This window comes from Pholcus phalangioides, unplaced genomic scaffold (assembly GCF_987345545.1).
Source record: "Pholcus phalangioides strain wild (caught in Gottingen) unplaced genomic scaffold, Ppha-v1.0 ptg000022l_1, whole genome shotgun sequence".
Classification (NCBI taxonomy): Eukaryota; Metazoa; Arthropoda; class Arachnida; order Araneae; family Pholcidae; genus Pholcus; species Pholcus phalangioides.
Window position 1 is genome coordinate 3,810,172 of NW_028301615.1, and position 23,908 is coordinate 3,834,079.

The 23,908-nt window shown below is 38.7% G+C and overlaps 1 protein-coding gene across 2 annotated transcripts in view; it reads right to left on the reverse strand.

Moving 5' to 3' along the window:
• The window catches only part of LOC149069367 (inactive pancreatic lipase-related protein 1-like), a 47,838-nt gene that overhangs the window by 1,273 nt on the left and 22,657 nt on the right, over positions 1–23,908 (reverse strand). For both annotated transcript variants that reach the window (XM_089250163.1, XM_089250164.1), the window contains exons 4-7: positions 14,741–14,968; positions 11,818–12,048; positions 10,990–11,107; positions 4,120–4,299 (exon numbers count right to left, since the gene is read on the reverse strand). In XM_089250163.1, the coding sequence (XP_089106289.1) occupies positions 4,120–4,299; positions 10,990–11,107; positions 11,818–12,048; positions 14,741–14,968 (757 nt within the window). The remainder of the gene's footprint in view (positions 1–4,119; positions 4,300–10,989; positions 11,108–11,817; positions 12,049–14,740; positions 14,969–23,908) is intronic.

Here is a 23,908-nt window from a genome sequence, read left to right on the forward strand (position 1 = left end):
TTGATATAGAAACTTACGATTTTTGATAAACTTTTTATGATTTTTTGCTAAAAAATAATTTGTAATTAGTAAAAATATTTGCTTCATGCATTTGCATGAATGTTTGTTGTTATATATACATAATAGAACATAATTAGCATTGAAATATTCTTCAATAATGTTTAACAGAAGTTACAGTTCTAGTCTTTCAACGAAAAAAAGTATGTTTTTCAACATAATGCTAATGTTTAGTGATAAAAGAAGAGCGTTGGAAAAAGCGATAAGGTATAATAAAAACGAAAATGAATCTAGATTTTGGCGGATAACATTGGCTCTGACTGAAAATAATTTTTTAGATGCAAATGGATGGAAGGGGATAGTTTCCCCCCTCCTCAATAGGATGGTCTACGGTGGAGAGCAATGTAGACACGTGTAGTGCTTTCAATGACTTTTTGCGTCGGTTTTTAATAGTGATAATGATATTCAATGTGCAGGTGTTGCATGGGGTAATAAAATCCTCAATGATATTCAAGTGGAAGACGTGGAGGTCCTAAATCTTCTAAAAATTGCATGTACGAGCAAAGCACAAGGACCAGATGATATCTATCCTAGGGTCCTCGGAATGTGCTAATGAATTGTTGGGGCCAGTCACACAGATACACAGGAGTAGTTTAGTAATTCCCAAGGAATTGGAAGCTTGCTAATGTTGTTCCGATATTTAAAAAGGGTACTAGATAAGCTGTGTCCAATTATCGTCGAGTGAGTTTGATGAGCTCCCTCTCGAAAATTTTAGAAATTATTATCAAAAGGCAGTTGATGAAGTGGATAGACGAGAATAACGTATTGTCAGATAATCAGCATGGGGTTTAGGAAGGGGAAGTCGTGTGACTAACCTCCTTCGATTCTATGATCCTGTGACGAAGGCTTTGGGTAAGGGCAAAAAAGTAGATGTTGTATACCTTGATTTCGAGAAGGCATTCGATCGGTCCAACATGGCAAACTCTTGAAGCGTTTACACGATATTGGGATTTGGGGAAACTTGCTGAATTGGATAGAATCGTGGTTAAGAGATAGGGCACAACGAGTTATGGTGAACGGGGAATTTTCTGGTTGGACAGACATCACAAGTGGAGTTCCCCAAGGAAGTGGCCTTGGCCCCATACTTTTTTCACTTTTTATGGATAAACTCGATCAGGGTATCGATGGGATCGCTTGCAAGTTGACAGATGACGGTAGTTGGGAATCAAAGCGATAGGGAGTTACTCCAGACCAACTTAAACAGGATTGGAGCATGGGCAAATGAATGGAGCATGACGTTTAGCATTGACAAGTGCATGATCACTCATTTTGGTTCGAACCACCCACGGTTCCCTTACGAGTTGAATGGTGTCACTATCCCGGATGTAACTAGTGTCACCGATTTGGGAATTCTCATTGACACGCGGCTTAGGTTTTCTTCATTGTGGTAGGCCTGAGCTATAGTCGGTTTCAGATAAAGGCTTAGGTTTTCTGAACATTGTTCAGCGGTGGTCAAAAAATCGAATAAAATGCTCGGTCTCATTTTCAAAAAGGTCTCTTCGCGTTCTCCTGAAATCATTCTTCCGCTTTTTCGAGGCTTAGTTCGTCCTGGACTGGAGTATGCTGTAATGTTTTGTAGACCATACCTACGGAGGGACAGACTTAGTTGAAAGGGTGCAGAGAAGAGCTACGCGTGTCCTTATTGGCACGCGGGGCTTGAGTTATGCAAACACTAAACATGGCTCCGCTCTATTTCTTGTGGGATATAAGCAGGCTACCTTGCAGCTGAGCCATGCTGGAAAAGGGCTTGAGTTATGAAGAGACTTCATCTTTTGAATGTTTACATTGGATAAACACGGGTGTCGGGGAGATATGATCGAAGTGTTTTCGATCATATCTCCCGGTATACGGTATGGATAGATAGACCAGGATTTATCAATTCGCCTTCAATCAACTGCTTTTACAAGGGGGCACCAGTATCGATTGGTAAGAGACAATGCGAGGTTATGGTGTCGCAGGGAATTTTTCTCTAATAGGGTTGTTAATAAATTGTAACACAATTGACACGTTTAAAAAAGGAATACGATAAACATGTTGGGGTAAATCGAGAAGCTATCCATTCTTAGAACAAGACAAACCATAAGTATTCTTTATGGGCATTGTATAATATTTTATCATGTATGTATTGTTTTTAATTGAATTTTTAGGGTTGCTGAATTTTAAAATATATCACCTCCATATCTGTTATGGTCATCTTTTTCAGTCGTTCTTTGGGCATTTTGCCTGTTGTGGCTTTGTTTTGTATATGATGAAACTTCAGCTTATTCTGTTTCCACCATCCAGTCCTAACAGAAGTTGGTTTTCTGTGGTTCCCAACTTCGAGGCGCGAACGCGAGCCGATCTCTTATTTTAAAAAGTCTCGCCGCAGAGAGCAACAGGCCTACAACGGTATACTATTCAATCATTACACTTCATGCACAGTTAGAAAAATTGATGGCAGCACTACACATAAAGATTACGCAGAAACAAACTTCACGGAAGGTTCACTACTCACACCCATTCCAACATGTACCAATTTATTCGAAGTTCCGCCGAGGAATTATGGACGAGGTGCATGTGTGGTTTAGTAGTAGTGGTAGTCCTTACAGAAAGAAGACTTGGACCTATTGATGATATCAATACCGTCAGTAAAGTTCTGATAGGTCTGCTTGTAATGGGGTAGCCCAATTTGCTAATACAAAATTCGACCAAATAATGGGGGGGGGGGGAAGCAGTAGGCTCACTGCCCTAAGAAAATTTTTTCACCACCTGAAATTTTTGAAATTGAAGAGCAATTGCGAGAGATCAGATTTTTTTTATTTTCCATGATCTTTAATTAATGTTTGTGATGTTGCAAAAAGTTTAACTAGTTATAGAACTTCACTAGCAGAAATTTATATTTTGTCTTTTAGATTTGGCTGTTCAGGTATTACGTCAGCAAATCTTTAGCCATTTGTGACCCCCCCCCCCCCGTTTGTCAGCAAAGCTCTGACGCTCCTGCCCCACCCTTGTCAGCAAAATTTTGTCATCGGCTCTACCTCCTTACGCATATTCGTGGGTTCAGAGGCGCCACCCAGTGCAGTTCTACATCTCACTCAAGTTACCCGCGGCCCATTCCCAGATTACTTAAGTGATCCGCGGCATAATTACGCATCACTTGAGTAATGGGTGACACAGTTCCAGAGCACTTCAGCGGCCAGGACACATTTCCAGATCACTTGGATCCGTGAAACATTTAGAGATCACTAAAGCGGCTCTGTATAGGACTTACCAATAGGGAGAATATCAGTTCAGGTGCCCACAAACTATCGAAAGGTTTTTCTTGTTTTTGGCGCACCGAGTAAGATGCCATTAAAGTTACTGCATATTTTCATAAAGGGTGGTTGATGACGTAAGCATCATCCAAAACCCCCTTCCCCCTTGTCATCAAAACTCAGGAAATCGCAACCCCCCACCCTCCCACATCGATTCTGCGTAGAATGATCCCTTTCCTAATGCATTCATAAATTAGAAACTATTTATTCAAAAAATTACATTGCCATTTTCGAGGAAATCTAATAGTTTCGACAGTAAGTTTACATGTGATTTTCAATACAATAAAAAAATTATTCTGTGACTTTCGAACATAGTCGTTTTTTAACCTCTCCGTGTGAAGACTTTTGGCAACAAATTTGGATGATCTATATTCGAAATAAAGAGCGATAAAACTGATTTTCTTTTTCGCATGTTAGAAATAGATGGAGGAAAAAGATTAGTGTCAATGTGTATATCATTCTATACTAAACAGGGAAATAGAAAGAACGGTAGAGAGAAAAAATTGAGTTCATAGGGTTACAATATAAAGCTTCACAATTATTAAAGAAAGATGGTAAAAAAAACCAGGGAGAGCTGGAATGAATTTCTTCCATTTGCGTTTATATGAGATCTCGTCCGTAATCGTTAAGGAGTTAAAGAAGTTTGTTTTGTCATTTCTAAGACACTTCTTTTTTAGTGCTAGGACATTTTTCGAGTTTTTTGGTCATTTCGTAGGTCAACAGCGTCTGAGCCTTGGTGATTACTAAATCTGAAACAGCCAAAACTTACAGAACTGATTCCTTGGTATCGACGAGTTTAATGGATCCCAGTGTGAACTGGTCTGTTCCCTTGAAGAAAAAGCCCCTGTACTTGACGTATACGACGCTGATTTCTTTGATGGACTGCATCTTCTGATTCAGTGCTAAAGTAAATTTTCTAATTTGCCCCGGCAACAACTTCTCATCGCTCCTGAAAAATTACAAAAGCTAACGTCAATTCTGTTGTAAATATTGGCATAATACATACACAATTATTAAAAACGGATTATAGAATACGAGTTTATTGCAGAATCGACCGATTTGCTCGATATTTTCTTTTAAAAATTTTTCATTCAATTTCTTTTTCCGGCTGACACGCACAAGTGCGAAGATCGACGGACGCGGAATGCAAACCAGTCGTCAGACAAACGTGTTTTTTTTTCCCGCGGATCAGCCAGTCTCGTTTCAGATGAGGCGCTCAAAAAAGGGAGCGGGCCCATCATCCTTCGTCTTTGAACAAAAAACTGGTTTCACACCGTTCTAACTTGAATTATTAAGTGACGCCTAATCGTTAAAAAAAATGTTGGCAAGAGAACAACCGCGATGATAATGGTGTTGTAATAGGAATGAGGCGGTTAAAGGCAACATTCCTTCACAATTTAAGAAATTAAACATTTATTACACTACTAAAGTTACAATCTACAAGAACGTATCGATGCAAGCGGACCGCGTGACCAGTGATGGTAGCTTCTTCCAGCGAAATTTCCCTAAAAAAATTCCCTTTTGACTAAATTTTCTGCATCTGTTCCGAAATTTCCCACTTGAGTAAATTTTAGCCAATTTTTCCCACGAAATGGGAAATTTCCCACGAGTTACCATCACTGCGTGTGACCGTCTGATTTCATCGGCAAAACGTGTCAAGTTCCTCTATTGCGGGCAAGCTCTTTTACTATTGCGCGAACAGCGCCATCCAGTGGCGAACGCTATCGCCACAATGGCATCACACTTCACTCAAAGATGGCGGATGAGTTCGCCCAAAGGGAGGGGTCTTCAACCTTTCAGACACCTTGGGCCAAATTGAAATTGTCCAAGAAGCCCGCGGGCCACCAACTCATATTGAGATATTTATAATTGTAAGAAGAATCCCGTTTCTTATAAAGGCATACTCATGTAATTAACAGTGACATCTTAATAGAAGGTGCCAATTGGGCCCTCGTGATTTCAGCGGCCCAAACGTGAATTCTTTTATTATCAATTTTAATTGGTTCTGAAATCACATTTTTTCACAAATTCTGAAAAAGTTTTTTTGATTAATTAAATTGATTATGATTAATTTTAATCTGAAATAACTTTAAATGATTCTTTAGGTAATTATTTAATTCAACAATTCTGAAAATATTTAATGCTCAATTATATACTCAAATCATTCCTTTTCTATAATTATTCATTTATTGATTGTGAAATCATTTCTATCACAAATTATGAAATTATTTCTTTCATTGTTATTTTTTTCATTAATTCTGAAATTATTTGTTTCATCATTTCTAGTGTAACACCACGGGCCGCAGACGGTGCTACAGTTTCATGCGCCTCGACAGCCTCTGGGAATAATAGAGTAAAGGGAACCGACGAGACTAGAGTTGGCGGTCAGATTTCTATACTACCGACGAGTTCCAAAAAGGAATTCTTCTTGGGGGGGACCGGTAATACCATCTGGCCCCATATAAATACAAATACAACGTCGCAACAGGCAAAATGCCCAACGAGGTGGCTGAAAAAAAGATGCCCATATATTCCAAAAATACAGCAAAACAATTAAAAATGCAATTACAAAGACTAGAAACAATATACAGGGTGTTCTGTTAATGGACCGACAAACTCAGCGGGTTAGTAGACACCACGAGGAACAAAAAAATGCAATGGAACATGGTATTGCAAACCACGTTGAGAGAGTGAAAATCGCGAAAAACGCATGCAGGTTTCGACGCCACGCTGGAACGACAAAAAGTACAATAATAACTACAAAAAGATTTATTTGATTAATTATTACAAGAGTTGTTGGAAGCTGACGTTATTGCAAAGAGTACAACGACGTAAAACCGATTCCGGGACGCTTTCGAAGATGCCAGGAACATCGAGTTCAGTTGCAACCGCTAGTGTACTCGTCGGCGAGACCCAACCCAATAGGGTAAAGGGCTTATATCCCTCAAGGGACAGAGTCCGGGTCTTGTCTGGACTTCAGTGTACTCGTCGACGGGGAATCGGCAAACCGTTGCAGCATGGTTTCTTCCATTTGGGGAGTGCGTACATTGCACGGTCTCCCTTCATCATGCTGTGCTGGTTCCCGTTTCCCGTAGTAGTTGATCGATCGTGGCGAAGGTAGTATGGTGCGGACGTCTCATCGAATATTGCTGTTGGTACATCCGCTGTGGGGCCATTCAAGTATTACGTAAGCAGATTTTCAGCCATTTTTGACCCCCTGCCCCCCCCCCACCCCCTTGTCAGCAAAATACTGAGCTCCCCCTGTCAGAAAAATTTCGTCAGTAGCTTAGAATATTTCATATCTTCAAAAAGGAGTGGTTGATGACGTAAGCAACTTTCGACCCCCCTTACGGTTTGAGTCCCTAACATGCGGAATGAATAGCGATTTTCAGCGCCCCCCACCCCTCCTTCCTGAATGTTTCCTTCATGTCGTCACCTTTAACTGGCTAAAGATGCCGGAAGTGTTTGGAACTTGTGACTTCTTGTCTTGATCTTGAAGTCGTAAATTTTGATTTCTGAATCATTTCTCTGGGTGCTCATACCCATTCCATGGAGCACCGTGGGCACCCACATCATCCCTGTCTCTGACACCACTGCAAATGTTAATCGAGTTTTGATTGTTTTTTTTTTCCACTCTAAAATAACAAGTCTCAAGTAAAAGAATGAAATCAGACTTTTAATTAGACCATTGTATGTAACTTCATGTACATGACACTCATACGGCTCCAGTCAACGATTAAAATTTAAAAACTTTAAAAAGTTTAAAATTTCTTAACAACAAGAATTAACTTAACAAGTGAATTAACATTAACAGACAATATAAGATTATATTTAGAGGTATATTTCCTGGGTGGGGAGGGGTATGCGGGCTTCATCCCAAGATAACAAGTTCAAGCGAATTTTTGGCGTAACCAAAATTGAGTAATTGGTGATCAAGAACATGAGTTCGTGAAAGGGAAGCAAGGTTTGAATAGCCCACATGTGGGAAAACTAAATCCGCCTCTGATTATAGCCTACATTTATCAGGATAATTTTAATTTTAAAAACGATTTGTATGGTACATATAAACACTCCACAATATTTAAACTTTTATTTTCAGTGCCTTTGAGTAACATTTTATTTAAACACGTTATATAACGTGAATATCGCAATAAAAAGCCTGATGATGATTAATAGAATAACAAGTGATGCTATTTTAAACTATCATTATTTTTTTTATTTTTTTTTAACCACACGTAGGAGAAGATTTCAATTTATTGCAATTTAAATTGAATTTAAACAATTTAATTTAAAATGTACTACATTATTTTTTGTCATCCGTATAATCTGTATTTTATGATACAACAAAAAACTCAAATAAAGAAAATTAATAATAGGCTAATTCATTCGATTCATCTAAAGTTTTTTTAATTTCGGACCATAAATTATGGGGGAAAAACTTTTAAACACACGCGCAAACCAACATATCATTTTCACGTTCGGATTTGCAATATTCCATGTTTTTGCCAACAGAAAAATATACACCAACCTTCACTACCAAAAACTTAGACACTAATGAAAACTGTGTGAAAATATTCAAACAAGCCAGCCAAAGATATGCGACTGACCATAAACATAGGATTTATGGTTCTATGCGACTGACCCATAGTCATCTTTCTTATTGGTGATTATATAGTCTTTATCGATGCTCATCCTGTGGGCAATATGAAAGCTTCGTCGAATCGTCATTCATAAGCACTGTCCATTTCTACCCTTGATCTGCACCCAACTCCCTGCGCTGTGAGAAATTAGAAATCCCAACAAAAAGCGGGAAGTGCGGCTTATACGGTGAAAATAAAATATTAATTTAATTGAATTATTAATTAATTAAATATTTCAAGTTGTTGTGGAGATACTGTAATGGTAAATGTTGGTGACTCTCGAAGGGGGGTGGAGAGAAACTCTCGAGCCCATGGGGCAGATAGAAGTTTAAAGTTAAAGATAGGCTCACTGTAATTTGGGGAATATCATACAAACCGAAATTTTTCACATGATATTGAAATTTCAACACAGCAAAAATCAATTATTTAACATTTCAAATTTTTTTATAACTGAATTTTCAAATATAATTAAATTTTTTATATGCAGTTAAATTTTTGAATGTAATTGATATTGTAATTTTAATTTCGATGGCCTTTTCCGCAATGACAAAAAATAATTATTTTCAGTAAACTGCGTTCATGTTTTTTATTTCACGTGTAAGACAAAAACCTACATACAAGCTCGCGTGGAACATGTACAGTGAAGAATCGACGAATTGATTCTGCGATGTAATATAATATAAATTGACGTCACGACGAATTGATACGGTGACAAACTTGTACAGCGACGAGTTGAGCGCGACAAGTTGAGTGAAACAAATTGACCGGCTACGCTGTAGATGTGAACATCAACAAGCCTTTCAAAGACTATTTGAGGAATTTGTGGATCGAATGGATAAGTTCCGATGATAAAAAAACTACAAAAAGTGGTGCCTTGCAGAAACCTGACACTGGCCTAGTGTGCCTAATGGGGTACATGAGGCATGGAATTCTGTTTCCACCGAAATTATTATCAGATCCTTCAAAAAGTGTTGCATCAGCAATGCGATGGACGGAACAGAAGATGATATCCTCTTTGAAAGTGACAATGGCGATGACAGCCCAGATGAAGATAAAAACGAAGATGCGCACCCCCTACGATGAGCTGATGGATTACGATGAGCTTCTTAAAAGAAAGAACAAAGGACTCGATTTTGGCACCTAAAAACGGCAGTTCTATTGCATTATCTGAAGACGTTAACTCTAGGTCGATGGATATTAAAGACATTCTTTTTAGCGCTCTATCGAACAAGATATCATTCATTCACGAATCCATCTACAGCAAGGGGTGGCCAACAGCTGCGGCCCGCGACAAGATGAAAAACTATTATATTTTTTACATTAGTTTTGATTGACAAAATTGTGGTTGGTGTAGAAAAACAAATTCTGATTTTTTGACAAAAAAAATTAGTACTTTTAACGCACAAACACAAAAAGTTTATCATAAAAATACAAATTAGTAAAAATATTCAGTCAAGTGGAAAGCATTGCATGAAATTCATAATAACGAATTTCAAAATACCAAATCATTTTTTTGTTCGATAAACTTTAAGCGTTTCATATGAAGTAACAAACATTCTCCATTCTGGTTAGAGTATATGGTGGTAGAGTATGGTGGTAGAGTATATGGTGGTATTCTGGTACATAATTTGCTGAAAAAAGTTTTCTTAACAACAATTCATTAATAATAATTTATTATTAATATTTAATTAAATGAAGATATTAGTTAAATCCTGTTAAAATGTGCATGCGGCTCATATACCGGAGTTTTGTCCCTGGAGCGGCCCGCGACACTGCGTCAGCCCATTATGTCGGCCCTCGAACAGAGAGAAGTTGGCCACCCCTGATGCGATAGTTCCCCAAACTTTTTATTCCATTCTTTGACACCTCTTCTTCAGAAATTTTTTTCTCTTCTCCTAACTCAAGCGAACCCGTATGATGCATGTGTTGTACCACTTTACCTATTACAGTACTACTAAACCAGACATGCACCTCGTCCATATTTCTCTGCGGAACTTCTAATGAAGTGATACATGTTAGAATGTGTGTGTGTAGTGAACCTTCCGTGAAGTTTGTTTCTGTGTAATGTTTGTTACGTGTAGTGCTGCCATCCGCCATCAATTTTTCTAACTATGCAAGATTGAAGTGCAATGTGATAAGAATCGATAAGAAATGCAATGATTGAATAGTATACCGTTGTAGGCCTGTTGCTCTCTCCGTCGAGACTTTTTAACGGGAAGATCGGCTCACATTTTGGGCTCGAAGTTGGGAACCACAGAAACCAACTTCAGCCGACCACCACTGTGGCGATGGTGAGGTTCGAACCCGGGACCTTGTGATGCTAGTCCGTCACTAGGACCACTCGAAGTACCACTTTACCACACACCAACTCCGGCCATATTTCGCCCTACGGCGAAACCAGTGGAGCTGGGTTGGAAATGAAGACACCATTTATCGGTCGTCACTCCAGGCTCGGTAGGTGAAGAACTTGTTTCTGATGTTCTTCCCCAGATTCGAACCCGTGGACCTTGACGGTACCCTCCATGGTGGAAGACCATCTTACCACTGCACCACTTAGGTACCCTATCTTGTGCCCGTAGCTTTTTATCGTCCCCTTGGACCCTTCCATCGCCCCCGCTGGAGGTGATATTGCCCACTTTCGGAAACATTGGTCTACGTTCGTTATTATTCCACGTTATTACTTTTTGTAATGAACACTTTTCGTGACAATTTAACGTGGCACCCGGTCTCGAAAAGTAAGACGTCAGGACATTTGTGACTCTAAGGGCCGTATTCACCAACATGGTTTAAACTGCAGTGACAATTTTTGGATAAGAGATCAACATAGATTGGTTAAAAACCCCAATTTAACCAATCCGTGTCGATCACTTTTCAAAAAATTGTGACTATAGTTTAAACTAAGTCGGTGAATAACGCCTTGTAATGTTAATAGCTTACATGAAAGCAAGGAATATAGGCCTATATAATTTTTGCATGGAGACGAAACACGTATTCCTTACTTTGTTACAGTCACGTTAAGCTTCTCGACGCCATCGCCACTTGTTAGGATGAGGACTATGGAACCATACGACTTCGCATTTTTCGTGGAAAATTCAATCGATAATACTGCATTATCCGCTGGAAGAAAGAATAAAACTCATCTTAGTGTCGACTACAGGAACGTGCTTTTTGCATTAACTTTATTATTATTATTTTTTAAACATTAAGTTTGAAAAAATCTTTGAAAATTTATGGAAATCCGATAGAAAATTCGGAGTGAAAAAGAGGAAACTCCGTACGTCATTATCAATCTTCTCAGTCGCGGAAAATTTTTTTACTTCCTCTGTTAATTATTGCTTGCATGTAAGCCTTTTTTCATCCACTTATTAGCTACTCGAAAGTTTTGGATGCTCCTCAAAAAATTGATACATAATTCTTCATGCCCTATATGTTTTTAAGTAGCTCGCAAAAAAATGAATACACATCAACAATGGATTCGATGATGTGAACGTATTCTGTGTAATCGTTTCTTTTGCATGTACCGAGTTTGCACTAAAAACGGCATTCTTATTGGTATCCTAAATGCCAAAAGTCAATGATTTGGCTCCAGGTGCGCTAAACCATACTGCATCCCACCGGCGTACGCAGGAAAATTTCAGATCTTTATCCGAGATTTTAGTGCTGTTTTGCGGTAAAAAAACGAAGCTCCTCTTCTTGGGAAGTGGAGGAGCTTTACCACCATTCTTTAGAAAATCGTACGAACGCTTCTGCTGTAGCCTCATTAATGAATCGATAGTTTTTCTTAGTGTATGAAAATCAGCGGATATATATGATTAACTTGAATATACCGCAATAGGGACTCTTTTCGTCTGTCAGCAGGTAGTGCACGCCAGTTCCTTGTGATTGGTATCCCATAATTCCACAATATTCAGTTTCGCAACGGAAACACTTTCCAAACGAGAATTCGGTGAAGTTGCTGCAAGGAAAGCTGGCAAATTTGCACGGATTGTGCTCTAGTATGGACTCCGTAAACAGATGAACGGCTCTCTCGTGGTTGCAAACCCTGTCCCTTTTACCCTCTGCAAAGAAAAAGAACATAACATTAACTATATAAAAAACAGTGATATTATAAGTCGGGAATGTATTCGATTTTATTTTATTAAATAACAATTACTTTCTCATATGCAGTATATCAGTTCCAAGAGGTAAATTCCTGCCAATATTGGGGGGGGGGGGATTATAATCATAAGAAAATTAAAAACCGATACAAACTTTTGATAGCACGAAATATACCGTATATACTTGTGATAAGCCGACCCCCCCCCCCACTTCAGGACCACCAAAACCGCAATAAATTAAAAATCCGTGTATAAGCCGACCCCAAAAAATTTGTGCATTTTAGAGAAAAAAAATTCTTATATTTTCATGCAAAATACATAAATAGCATGCGGAAATTTACAGTAGAAAATGATTCAAACTTTTTAAACCCTTTCTTCTGAGTCTCCAAGCTCATTGTAATCCATCAGATCATCACAGGGGTGCGACATCTTCGTTTTTATCCTCGTCTGGGCTGTCATCGCCAATCTCACTTTCAAAGAGGATATAATCTTCAGTTCTGCCCATCGCATTACTGATGCAACACTTCGGATGATAATTTCGGCGGAAACAGAATTCCACGCCTCATGTAACCATTATCACACTAGGCCAATGTCAGGCTTCTTCAAGGCACCACTTTTTGTAGTTTCTTTATCATCGGAACTCATCCATTCGATTCACATACTCCTCAAAGTCTTTGAGAGGCTTGTTGATGCTCACATCTGAAGGCTGTACAATCGACGTTAGCCCACCTGGTATCAAAGCCAATGATGTTTTCGATTTCTTTGCCTCGGCTTTGACATTATCGGTTCCGTGGGGTTTGAACACTTCCCATACCAATAATGCCGGTTTCTCGAACACTGCTATAAAAATGACTACTGATTGCGGGGGTCGATATTTTCTCATCAAAAACTGACCCGAGTATAAGCCGACCGCCCCCCCCCCCCCACCACCACTTGGAGAACGAATTTTTCCACAAAAAAACTCGGCTTATACACGAGTATATACGGTAAATTGAAATCCCACAAATAAATAATATAAATCAAGTTAACTAGTAGTACAAAGTATCATGAAATTAACCACTAAAATATGTACTATCACAAAAATGAGAAATTTGCCTGGCTTTAATTTATACAAAAAATTGACACGTTTTTAAGACTAAAATTTAATTGGTCGAATGGTCGACGCGTTTCGGCTCTAAAATGGAGAGCCGTCATCAGGACCTCGTGGTCAGAAATCCTTGGAAGAAAGAATAACATGGAGGGGATTATAACCTCCTTGTCAGAAATCACACAAATGAGTCGTGGAGGGGTGATGTTTATGTCTGGTCGTCCCGAGAGCTCGCCTTTGTATTTGCTGAGTCCGAGTGATCTTTGGATGCGATTTGGGGCGCCATCTGTTGCAAAGTGTTGAAAATTCTGTCTCGACTGAAGTTAATAAAGCCTGTCCAAGCTGACGAAATAGGTGGAGTGCTTCTTCCATCATTAACGAGGAAATCCTGGCATGTTCTGATTGAAGTATCCCTCGAAAAAATTCAGTTTGGAATTATATGTTGCTTTTTTAAAAACAGATGCTTTCTCAAAATCAAAATTATGTGAAAGTTGCCAACAGTGTTGGGCAATAGCCGAAATATCCGTCCACCCCTTCACAACATGCTTTCGGTGTTCGAGAACTCGAATATTCAGATTTTTCCTAGTTTGGCCAATATACCCTTTTTCGCAATCCTTGCATGGAATGAAGTAGATACCAGATTCTTTGGAGGGTGAGATAGGATCTTTAAGTTGGGAAAGGAATTTCTTCAATGTAATTTATATGGGCCCATAATTAATTTCAAAACAACCTAACCTATATGGATTGATGCAATTCGATAATATAAGACAATACGGAGACATTAATTCTCATTTTCGCTCTTGGGAAGATCGCTCTATGGGGATCATCCAGTGTTTGTCCCTCAGAGTGATGCTGATGTTGATTATGACGTCTATTCGAAAAGCCTCATTGAATTGAAAAACCTTGGCGCTATGAAAATAAAGGGTTTTTGTAAAATATCTTTATGTGCACACACACACACATGTGGTATAGAGTGAATACAATTTGGTCTACGTTGATTTACTGTAGTGTGCATGGGCAAGTGGTATTATTTTTCTGTGCAGAGTAATTGCTGCTTTAAGTAAGTAACTGGCGAACTGTTGAAACGTTATCATTACGAAAGCGAATTTGAGATGGATGTTATATAGTCATTATATATCACTATTTTTTAAATATCGAATAACTTTTTTTTGTAGGTTAGTTATTGGACGCATATTATTATTGCAATCACCACAAGACCGTAGCAAGGGGCGGAGGACTAGGGAGTTTGGTTCCCCCCCTCCCCGAAATGTGGGGGAAATAACCATTAATACCACGCATGGCCCCCGCTCTGTCCCTTGCGGAACATAAGCAGTTATTTTTTGAAAATAACCGGAAAAAGGGGGAAAGATGGCCAAATCTATTGTTCTATCACTTTGGTCCTCCGAATTGTCCGAAATGAAAGTGGTCCCCCTCCAATCAAAATCATGTTCTCAATTCGTAAAACATTGCAATGCTCTTTAGCGATGAATTTTAAAGTAATTAATAGCTTTAATTCGTTGTGTTAAAAGCGTGTATTTTGAAAATATATATATCAGTATATATTACTCATGATCAGATCGAGAAAAGCACCCTTCAAGGTGCTGGAGCATCCAGGTTGACGTATTCCACCATTCGGGTAATAATCTGCGTGTCCGATCGCTTCTCCAATTCCTACTCCTCCATAAATGAGCATGTCAGCGTTGGTGTGGATCACGTCGACGAAATCAGCGTCGTCTCGGAAAAGGTGAACGGTACCTCCATAGTCTTCGTAGAGTGGACTCGCAGGGTCAAGACCTGGAAAATAAATCATATTGAAGAAATTTAAATCTTTTTGCCTGAACAGGCATAATAAACACGAGCCAACGGTAAGGGGTCATTCGTCAGCGTCGAGGGGGGGGGGGGTTGTATGATGCTTATATTACCAACCACCCTTTATGAAGATATTAAATATTCTTAATGGCATCTTATTCGGTGCGCCAAAAACGGAAAAAACCTTTCGACAGTTATTGGGCACCTAAACTAACATTCTACCTATTTATAAGTCCCCTACAGAGCCACTTTAGTGTGATCTCTGAATGTTTCACGGATCCTTCAAGTGCTTTGTAAATGTGTCCGGGCCGCTTAAGTGCTCTAGAATGGTGCCGCGCTTCACTCAAATGATCCGTAATTATGCCACGGATCACTTAAGTAATCTGGGAATGTTTCGAGGGTAACTTCAGTGATAGAGAACCGCACTGGGGGCCGAAGTGCTCTAAAACTGTGCCACATGTCACTCAAGGGATCTCTAAATGTGCCACGAATCGTTTAAGTGTTCTAGAACTGTGTCGCGGGTTACTTAAGTGATATTTGTATGTGAAAGTGATCTTTGAGGCTACTTTAGTGATCTGAAAATGTGCCACATAAGCGATTTTTAAATGTGCTGCTTAGTTCATTTTTACAAAATTAGGTTTGAGGATGCAAGCCACATCAGATAACCTTTAGGCAGGCCTTTTTTTAACATGTTAACTGGGGGGGGGGGATTTTGCCCCGCTAGCCTTTCTATTTGCCCCACCAGTGAAGATAAAAAATGACCACTGGTGGGGCAAAGCCCCTTTTCTTGTTTTCCTGAAGCAGCTTCAGCTTCAAACGAATATGAAGGTAGTCAAAGAAAAAACCTGCACAAAAAAGATTCCGCCATTTGTGAGATTGATGTTTTATGACATCTTTTTTTTTTTTCTTTTTCAAAAAGGAAAAGGAAAGTTCAACTGAAAAGATAAGTTTTCCAGGGACCGACTTCTCATAAAAAGACAAAGAACAGATGGCGGAGGCCAAGGATATGACCATTTATTGATTTTTTTTTTAATGCTCGTTAAAGTGAAACGATTTAGTTATATAACCCTGGGAGTAGAAAGGATCTAAAATTACCGGGTTGTCATCAGATGCCGGGGTTAAACATTCTATTTTATAGAGAGCAATATAGATAGATAAACATCAGTGTGGTAGCACAAGACCAGTCAAATTCGGACATTGGGTGGTCTCCAGATCTGAAGAGAGGGGGAATGAAGAAAAGAAAACAAATACAGTGGAGAGAGAGAGAATCCCGTTTATACGACTTTCCAGAGACCGAATCACGACAGTTTTCATTTAGCCGCAACTTCTCCCAAATTCTCAGAAATTAATTTTTATTTAACTTTCGGATTATGCTTAAAAATTATCTGAATGTGAAGAAAACAAAGAAAGGTCATGAGATTGCGATTTTTTGATAATATTTAATTTCTCTCTCTCTCTCCAGGATTCTTACGATTATTTTACAAATGACAAAAAAAAGAAAATTAAAAACAAATTTGTAAGGTTTTCTGGGAACAATACTGTTTATAATTACAGATTTATTTTTATTATATATTTTTTGCAACCGTCTCCAAAAGTAACTCGGCATATTTAATTTCTTCACAAACTTCACTCTTTCATGCATCCAGATTTTTTGTCAATTTGCATTTCACGTTCAAGAGAGGGAGGGGGGGAGGGGCTTTTCTTTTTTTCAGAAATTAAGAACAGCTGATTCCACGTAGCCAGCTAGAATACAAGATACCACAACCAAAGGAAATTCTACTGGAAATTAAAAAACGAACTGATATATTGCACATGTTTCTCACCAACAGACCAGTTGCAAATGCTCCAGGAATAACGCTGGGAAACGAAGCACTAACACAATGGAAAAACTCGGAAGGAACATGTAGTATGCGAAGAAGTAGTATGGTCTGTACATCTAATATAGTTGCATTTCGAAAAATGTAAATTATTTTGTTTATGGCTTGCTGCGCGTTTCCAGAGTTCTCAAAAACTTACAATAAACAAACGATTTTAGAGCCCACTTTAAAGGGGTCATCAGCTTGCTGAATTTTTATGTATCCGTTTGCAATCATACTAAAAATTATTGCTTTTTCCGGCGATAATATTCGTAAAAATATTAATTTCAGTGACGTCTTTTGCTACCTACAAAAAAAAATTGAAATCCTATGGACAAAAATGAAATTTTTACCGAGTTTCGGGGTTCCAGTTGAAATAAAAACGCCGTGTAATTGATCTTGTTACGTCTAATGAATTAAATATTTTAACATTAAAATGTATAGGAATGAACTGCGACCGAAGCCAAACATGTGTAAATGAATGAGTAAAAGTCGTATTGGAATGAGAGTCGTATAAACGAGTGTTCCACTGTATTGAGGTTTTATGACTGTTTCTGTGTATACTGAACCCCACTATGTGAATATATGTTACCGGCAAAGTATGAAATCCAGGCATTCTATAGAATGCCTAGGCATTCTATACAATGCCTGGTCGTTTCAGGCAAAGTATGAAATACCGGTTTTATTCTATACTTTGCCTAGGCATTCTATAGAATGACTAGTCATTCTATAGAATGCCTAAACACAATCCAGGCAAAGTATGAAATATCTTCTTCCAACAAATCTCTTTAGGGGCGGTATAAAATATTACATAAAATTAAAATTTCACAGAATTTTCGTCATTTTTCCCCTGAAACGTTTCCCTTTCGCTCTCGTGGAAAAGGATCTGATGAGGGGCGGTATAAAATATTACAATTTCATCGAATTAAAATTTCACAGAGTTTTCGTCATTTATTCCCGGAAACGTTTCCCTCTCGCTCGCGTGAAAAAGGATCTGTTGAGGAGCGGTATAAAATATTACAATTTCGTCGCATTAAAATTTCACAGAATTTTTGCCATTTTTTCCCGGAAACGTTTCCCTTTTCGCTCTCGTGAAAAAGGATCTGTTGAGGAGCGGTATAAAATATTACAATTTCGTCGCATTAAAATTTCACAGAATTTTTGCCATTTTTTCCCGGAAACGTTTCCCTTTTCGCTCTCGTAAAAAAGGATCTGTTGAGGGGCGGTATAAAATATTACAATTTCGTCGCATTAAAATTTCACAGAATTTTTGCCATTTTTTCCCGGAAACGTTTCCCTTTTCGCTCTCGTGAAAAAGGATCTGTTGAGGAGCGGTATAAAATATTACAATTTCGTCGCATTAAAATTTCACAGAATTTTTGCCATTTTTTCCCGGAAACGTTTCCCTTTTCGCTCTCGTAAAAAAGGATCTGTTGAGGGGCGGTATAAAATATTACAATTTCATCGAATTAAAATTTCACAGAATTTTCGCCATTTTTTCCCGGAAACGTTTCCCTTTTCGCTCTCGTGAAAAAGGATCTGATGAGGGGCGGTATAAAATATTACAATTTCGTCGCATTAAAATTTCACAGAATTTTTGCCATTTTTTCCCGGAAACGTTTCCCTTTTCGCTCTCGTGAAAAAGGATCTGATGAGGGGCGGTATAAAATATTACAATTTCGTCGCATTAAAATTTCACAGAATTTTTGCCATTTTTTCCCGGAAACGTTTCCCTTTTCGCTCTCGTGAAAAAGGATCTGTTGAGGGGCGGTATAAAATATTACAATTTCGTCGCATTAAAATTTCACAGAATTTTCGCCATTTATTCCCGGAAACGTTTCCCTCTCGCTCGCGTGAAAAAGGATCTGTTGAGGAGCGGTATAAAATATTACAATTTCGTCGCATTAAAATTTCACAGAATTTTTGCCATTTTTTCCCGGAAACGTTTCCCTTTTCGCTCTCGTAAAAAAGGATCTGTTGAGGGGCGGTATAAAATATTACAATTTCGTCGCATTAAAATTTCACAGAATTTTTGCCATTTTTTCCCGGAAACGTTTCCCTTTTCGCTCTCGTAAAAAAGGATCTGTTGAGGGGCGGTATAAAATATTACAATTTCATCGAATTAAAATTTCACAGAGTTTTCGTCATTTATTCCCGGAAACGTTTCCCTCTCGCTCGCGTGAAAAAGGATCTGTTGAGGAGCGGTATAAAATATTACAATTTCGTCGCATTAAAATTTCACAGAATTTTTGCCATTTTTTCCCGGAAACGTTTCCCTTTTCGCTCTCGTAAAAAAGGATCTGTTGAGGGGCGGTATAAAATATTACAATTTCGTCGCATTAAAATTTCACAGAATTTTTGCCATTTTTTCCCGGAAACGTTTCCCTTTTCGCTCTCGTGAAAAAGGATCTGTTGAGGAGCGGTATAAAATATTACAATTTCGTCGCATTAAAATTTCACAGAATTTTTGCCATTTTTTCCCGGAAACGTTTCCCTTTTCGCTCTCGTGAAAAAGGATCTGATGAGGGGCGGTATAAAATATTACAATTTCGTCGCATTAAAATTTCACAGAATTTTTGCCATTTTTTCCCGGAAACGTTTCCCTTTTCGCTCTCGTGAAAAAGGATCTGTTGAGGGGCGGTATAAAATATTACAATTTCGTCGCATTAAAATTTCACAGAATTTTCGCCATTTATTCCCGGAAACGTTTCCCTTTCGCTCTCGTGGAAAAGGATCTGATGAGGGGCGGTATAAAATATTACAATTTCATCGAATTAAAATTTCACAGAGTTTTCGTCATTTATTCCCGGAAACGTTTCCCTTTCGCTCGCGTGAAAAAGGATCTGTTGAGGGGCGGTATAAAATATTACAATTTCATCGAATTAAAATTTCACAGAATTTTCGCCATTTTTTCCCGGAAACGTTTCCCTTTTCGCTCTCGTGAAAAAGGATCTGATGAGGGGCGGTATAAAATATTACAATTTCGTCGCATTAAAATTTCACAGAATTTTCGCCATTTTTTCCCGGAAACGTTTCCCTTTTCGCTCTCGTGAAAAAGGATCTGTTGAGGGGCGGTATAAAATATTACAATTTCGTCGCATTAAAATTTCACAGAGTTTTCGTCATTTATTCCCGGAAACGTTTCCCTTTTCGCTCTCGTGAAAAAGGATCTGTTGAGGGGCGGTATAAAATATTACAATTTCATCGAATTAAAATTTCACAGAGTTTTCGTCATTTATTCCCGGAAACGTTTCCCTTTCGCTCGCGTGAAAAAGGATCTGTTGAGGGGCGGTATAAAATATTACAATTTCATCGAATTAAAATTTCACAGAATTTTCGCCATTTTTTCCCGGAAACGTTTCCCTTTTCGCTCTCGTGAAAAAGGATCTGATGAGGGGCGGTATAAAATATTACAATTTCGTCGCATTAAAATTTCACAGAATTTTTGCCATTTTTTCCCGGAAACGTTTCCCTTTTCGCTCTCGTGAAAAAGGATCTGATGAGGGGCGGTATAAAATATTACAATTTCGTCGCATTAAAATTTCACAGAATTTTTGCCATTTTTTCCCGGAAACGTTTCCCTTTTCGCTCTCGTGAAAAAGGATCTGTTGAGGGGCGGTATAAAATATTACAATTTCGTCGCATTAAAATTTCACAGAATTTTTGCCATTTTTTCCCGGAAACGTTTCCCTTTTCGCTCTCGTGAAAAAGGATCTGATGAGGGGCGGTATAAAATATTACAATTTCGTCGCATTAAAATTTCACAGAATTTTTGCCATTTTTTCCCGGAAACGTTTCCCTTTTCGCTCTCGTGAAAAAGGATCTGATGAGGGGCGGTATAAAATATTACAATTTCGTCGCATTAAAATTTCACAGAATTTTTGCCATTTTTTACCGGAAACGTTTCCCTTTTCGCTCTCGTGAAAAAGGATCTGTTGAGGGGCGGTATAAAATATTACAATTTCGTCGCATTAAAATTTCACAGAATTTTCGCCATTTATTCCCGGAAACGTTTCCCTTTCGCTCTCGTGGAAAAGGATCTGATGAGGGGCGGTATAAAATATTACAATTTCATCGAATTAAAATTTCACAGAGTTTTCGTCATTTATTCCCGGAAACGTTTCCCTTTCGCTCGCGTGAAAAAGGATCTGTTGAGGGGCGGTATAAAATATTACAATTTCATCGAATTAAAATTTCACAGAATTTTCGCCATTTTTTTCCGGAAACGTTTCCCTTTTCGCTCTCGTGAAAAAGGATCTGATGAGGGGCGGTATAAAATATTACAATTTCGTCGCATTAAAATTTCACAGAATTTTTGCCATTTTTTCCCGGAAACGTTTCCCTTTTCGCTCTCGTGAAAAAGGATCTGATGAGGGGCGGTATAAAATATTACAATTTCGTCGCATTAAAATTTCACAGAATTTTTGCCATTTATTCCCGGAAACGTTTCCCTTTCGCTCGCGTGAAAAAGGATCTGTTGAGGGGCGGTATAAAATATTACAATTTCGTCGCATTAAAATTTCACAGAATTTTCGTCATTTTTTCCCGGAAACGTTTCCCCTTTCGCTCTCTTGAAAAAGGATCTGTTGAGTAAGGTTCGTAATTTTTTCCGAAAACATGCATTGGCCAGCAACGACTTCTATTCTTATTGGTGTATAATCGCACCATTTGATCCACGATGTAAACTCCTTATTTAATTTCTTTATTGTAGGCAACTATTTCTGGGGTCTTTTTCACGTTTTCGTTGATAGTTACATCCAGGGTGGGCTTAGGGCAGTGCGACCGGTGCAATTGCACCGGGCGCAAATGAGAAGGGGCGCCGAAACGCGTTAAATATACATTACTAGAAAAATATCTTTAAGATACGTATTTATAAAAAAACTGTAAAATATGTATGAAAAAAATGACCGAGATGAATTTAAAAAAAAACAAAGATTTGAGTGTGTATAATATTAGTTATTTTTCGAAACGGAAATAATCGATGGGCAGTTGTGCAGTGCATAATATGGCCCCTTCCCCAGGGCTGTAGCGTGCTTTCTCGGGGGCAGTCTTTTCTTGGAGTCTCCTTGAAATGGTTATGCTCAGAAAAAGGAAGAGTTACAAGCCCCCCCCCCCCATTCGGCTCGTTGCACCGCCCAAATTGCCTCAGAATAGTTACGGGCCTGCCCAAGTTGCAGGGCCCGGTGCTTTAGCTGGTGTTAGCCTGTCCCTTCCGTTTCTTGGTACTGGTACTGAAAGGGGTAATTTCAAATGAAGTTCATGTGTTTTATAAATATGAAAAGAAATCATACGGAAATATCACTTTAATTTAACCACTTTTATTATCATCTTAGCCCGTACGTGATGCGTGCGCTACACGAATTTTACCATAAAACTCAATTAACATAAGTATGAAGAAGATTGATCCTCCGTGATGAGTATCCTGCACAAATGTGTGACGTTTTGCTTTTTTAATGTTTTTAAATCTGTTAATTAAATCAAACAAGTTGGGTTTTTATGCTTGTTTACAAGTTAAATAGCGGTGTGCCGGGGATGGGGGGGGGGGGGTGTCACAACACAAAGAGTGTCTGATAATATGGTAGAATGAATCTGTCCCGTATGACTAGCAAAAATTGCCTCCTCTGGCACATCACTCTGGATTTACGCCTGGGGGGGGGGGGGGCGCTGACTACTTTTTTTGCACCGGGCGCCGCTGGGCCTAAGACCGGCCCTGGTTACATCAGTATGAAGTGAACTCAGAACTAGAACATTTTTAATCTTTTTTCTCTGATAAGATGTCAGTGTAATATCAGTTCCTGTTTTTGCAGTTGGAGGTACCTCACGACGGTCTTTTTGAAGGGTCCCAACCAAGCTTGTCCTTTTAAAAAATGCACATAATCTCAGTGATGTAAAATAATCATCTGTTGTTTTGTTTCGAATTACATGTTCATAGACAAGTTGATTTGCTGGTCTGGTATTATCTGCCCCAGTGTAATCGAAACTGATTTTCTGTCCATTCAGAATATATTTGGAATCAACGCAGGCAAGCCAGAATTTTATCCCAAATTTATCAGGATTACTTTGGATATACTGTGTAAATGGACATCTTGCTTTTGAGGGTAGAAGTTGTTCGTCCATAGTTAGATTGGGCCCTGGTTTGTAGCAAGTCACACTGTATTCTATGAATGAAATCCATAGTGAACATGCAAGAGAAAATTGGTCAGTTTTTAATATTTCAGACCTTTCAGATTTCAGATCGAATCGCATGAATTTCAAAATTTCTTTGAAACGATGTCTTGTCATTGTTTGGGGAAAAAATAGGGGACCCCAAATCTCGACGACCACAATGAATTCAGTAGGAAGTTTTTTGCACCTCTTGCATACATAATGGTTATCGTTGCATCCAGTTCAAGCAAAGAAACTGACCAAGAAGTTTCATTCAGACGAGGATGGGCTTCAGCTTCTGAAGCCTCTGAAGCCCATATATATGTCGAATCATTTTGTCGCAGAAAATAAGGCGTCACGAACCCAGAACACTTTCATTTATGTTTTTTGAACGCATAAAATGTGGGGCCTTGATTTTCTCTCAATATATTTTGCGATCCCCGACATCCTAAAGTTGATGAAGGTTCTATGATTTTCCATATGCTCCCATCTGCTGCATTTTCTTAGATCATTTCTGTGGCTTTAACGAGTTATAATGAGTCACACCACGGTCATTTTCTGCACACGAGATCTAATTAGACCGGGACCTACAATTTATTGCCGATTCCGAACGGCAAGCGTGTTTCAATGCTCATCATCGAGAATTTGGTGCACTAACTCCTCAATGGGGAACTTCCTGCGGTAGCAATTTTTTCTGCAGTCAAATCGCCGTGTCTGTTGTACCCCTGTGTCAGGAAAGTTTTCTGACAAAGACGAACCGGGTATCGAACTCGCGACACCTCTAAACATCCTTTGGTACTTTAGGCGAGTATCTTATCGACCTGGGCTACCGCGCCCGAGAAATAATTTTATATTGATTTAAATCTTCGTCATCAGAACCGCTACTTTCTTCACTACAGTTCGACATAGGGTAGATCTATGCTCT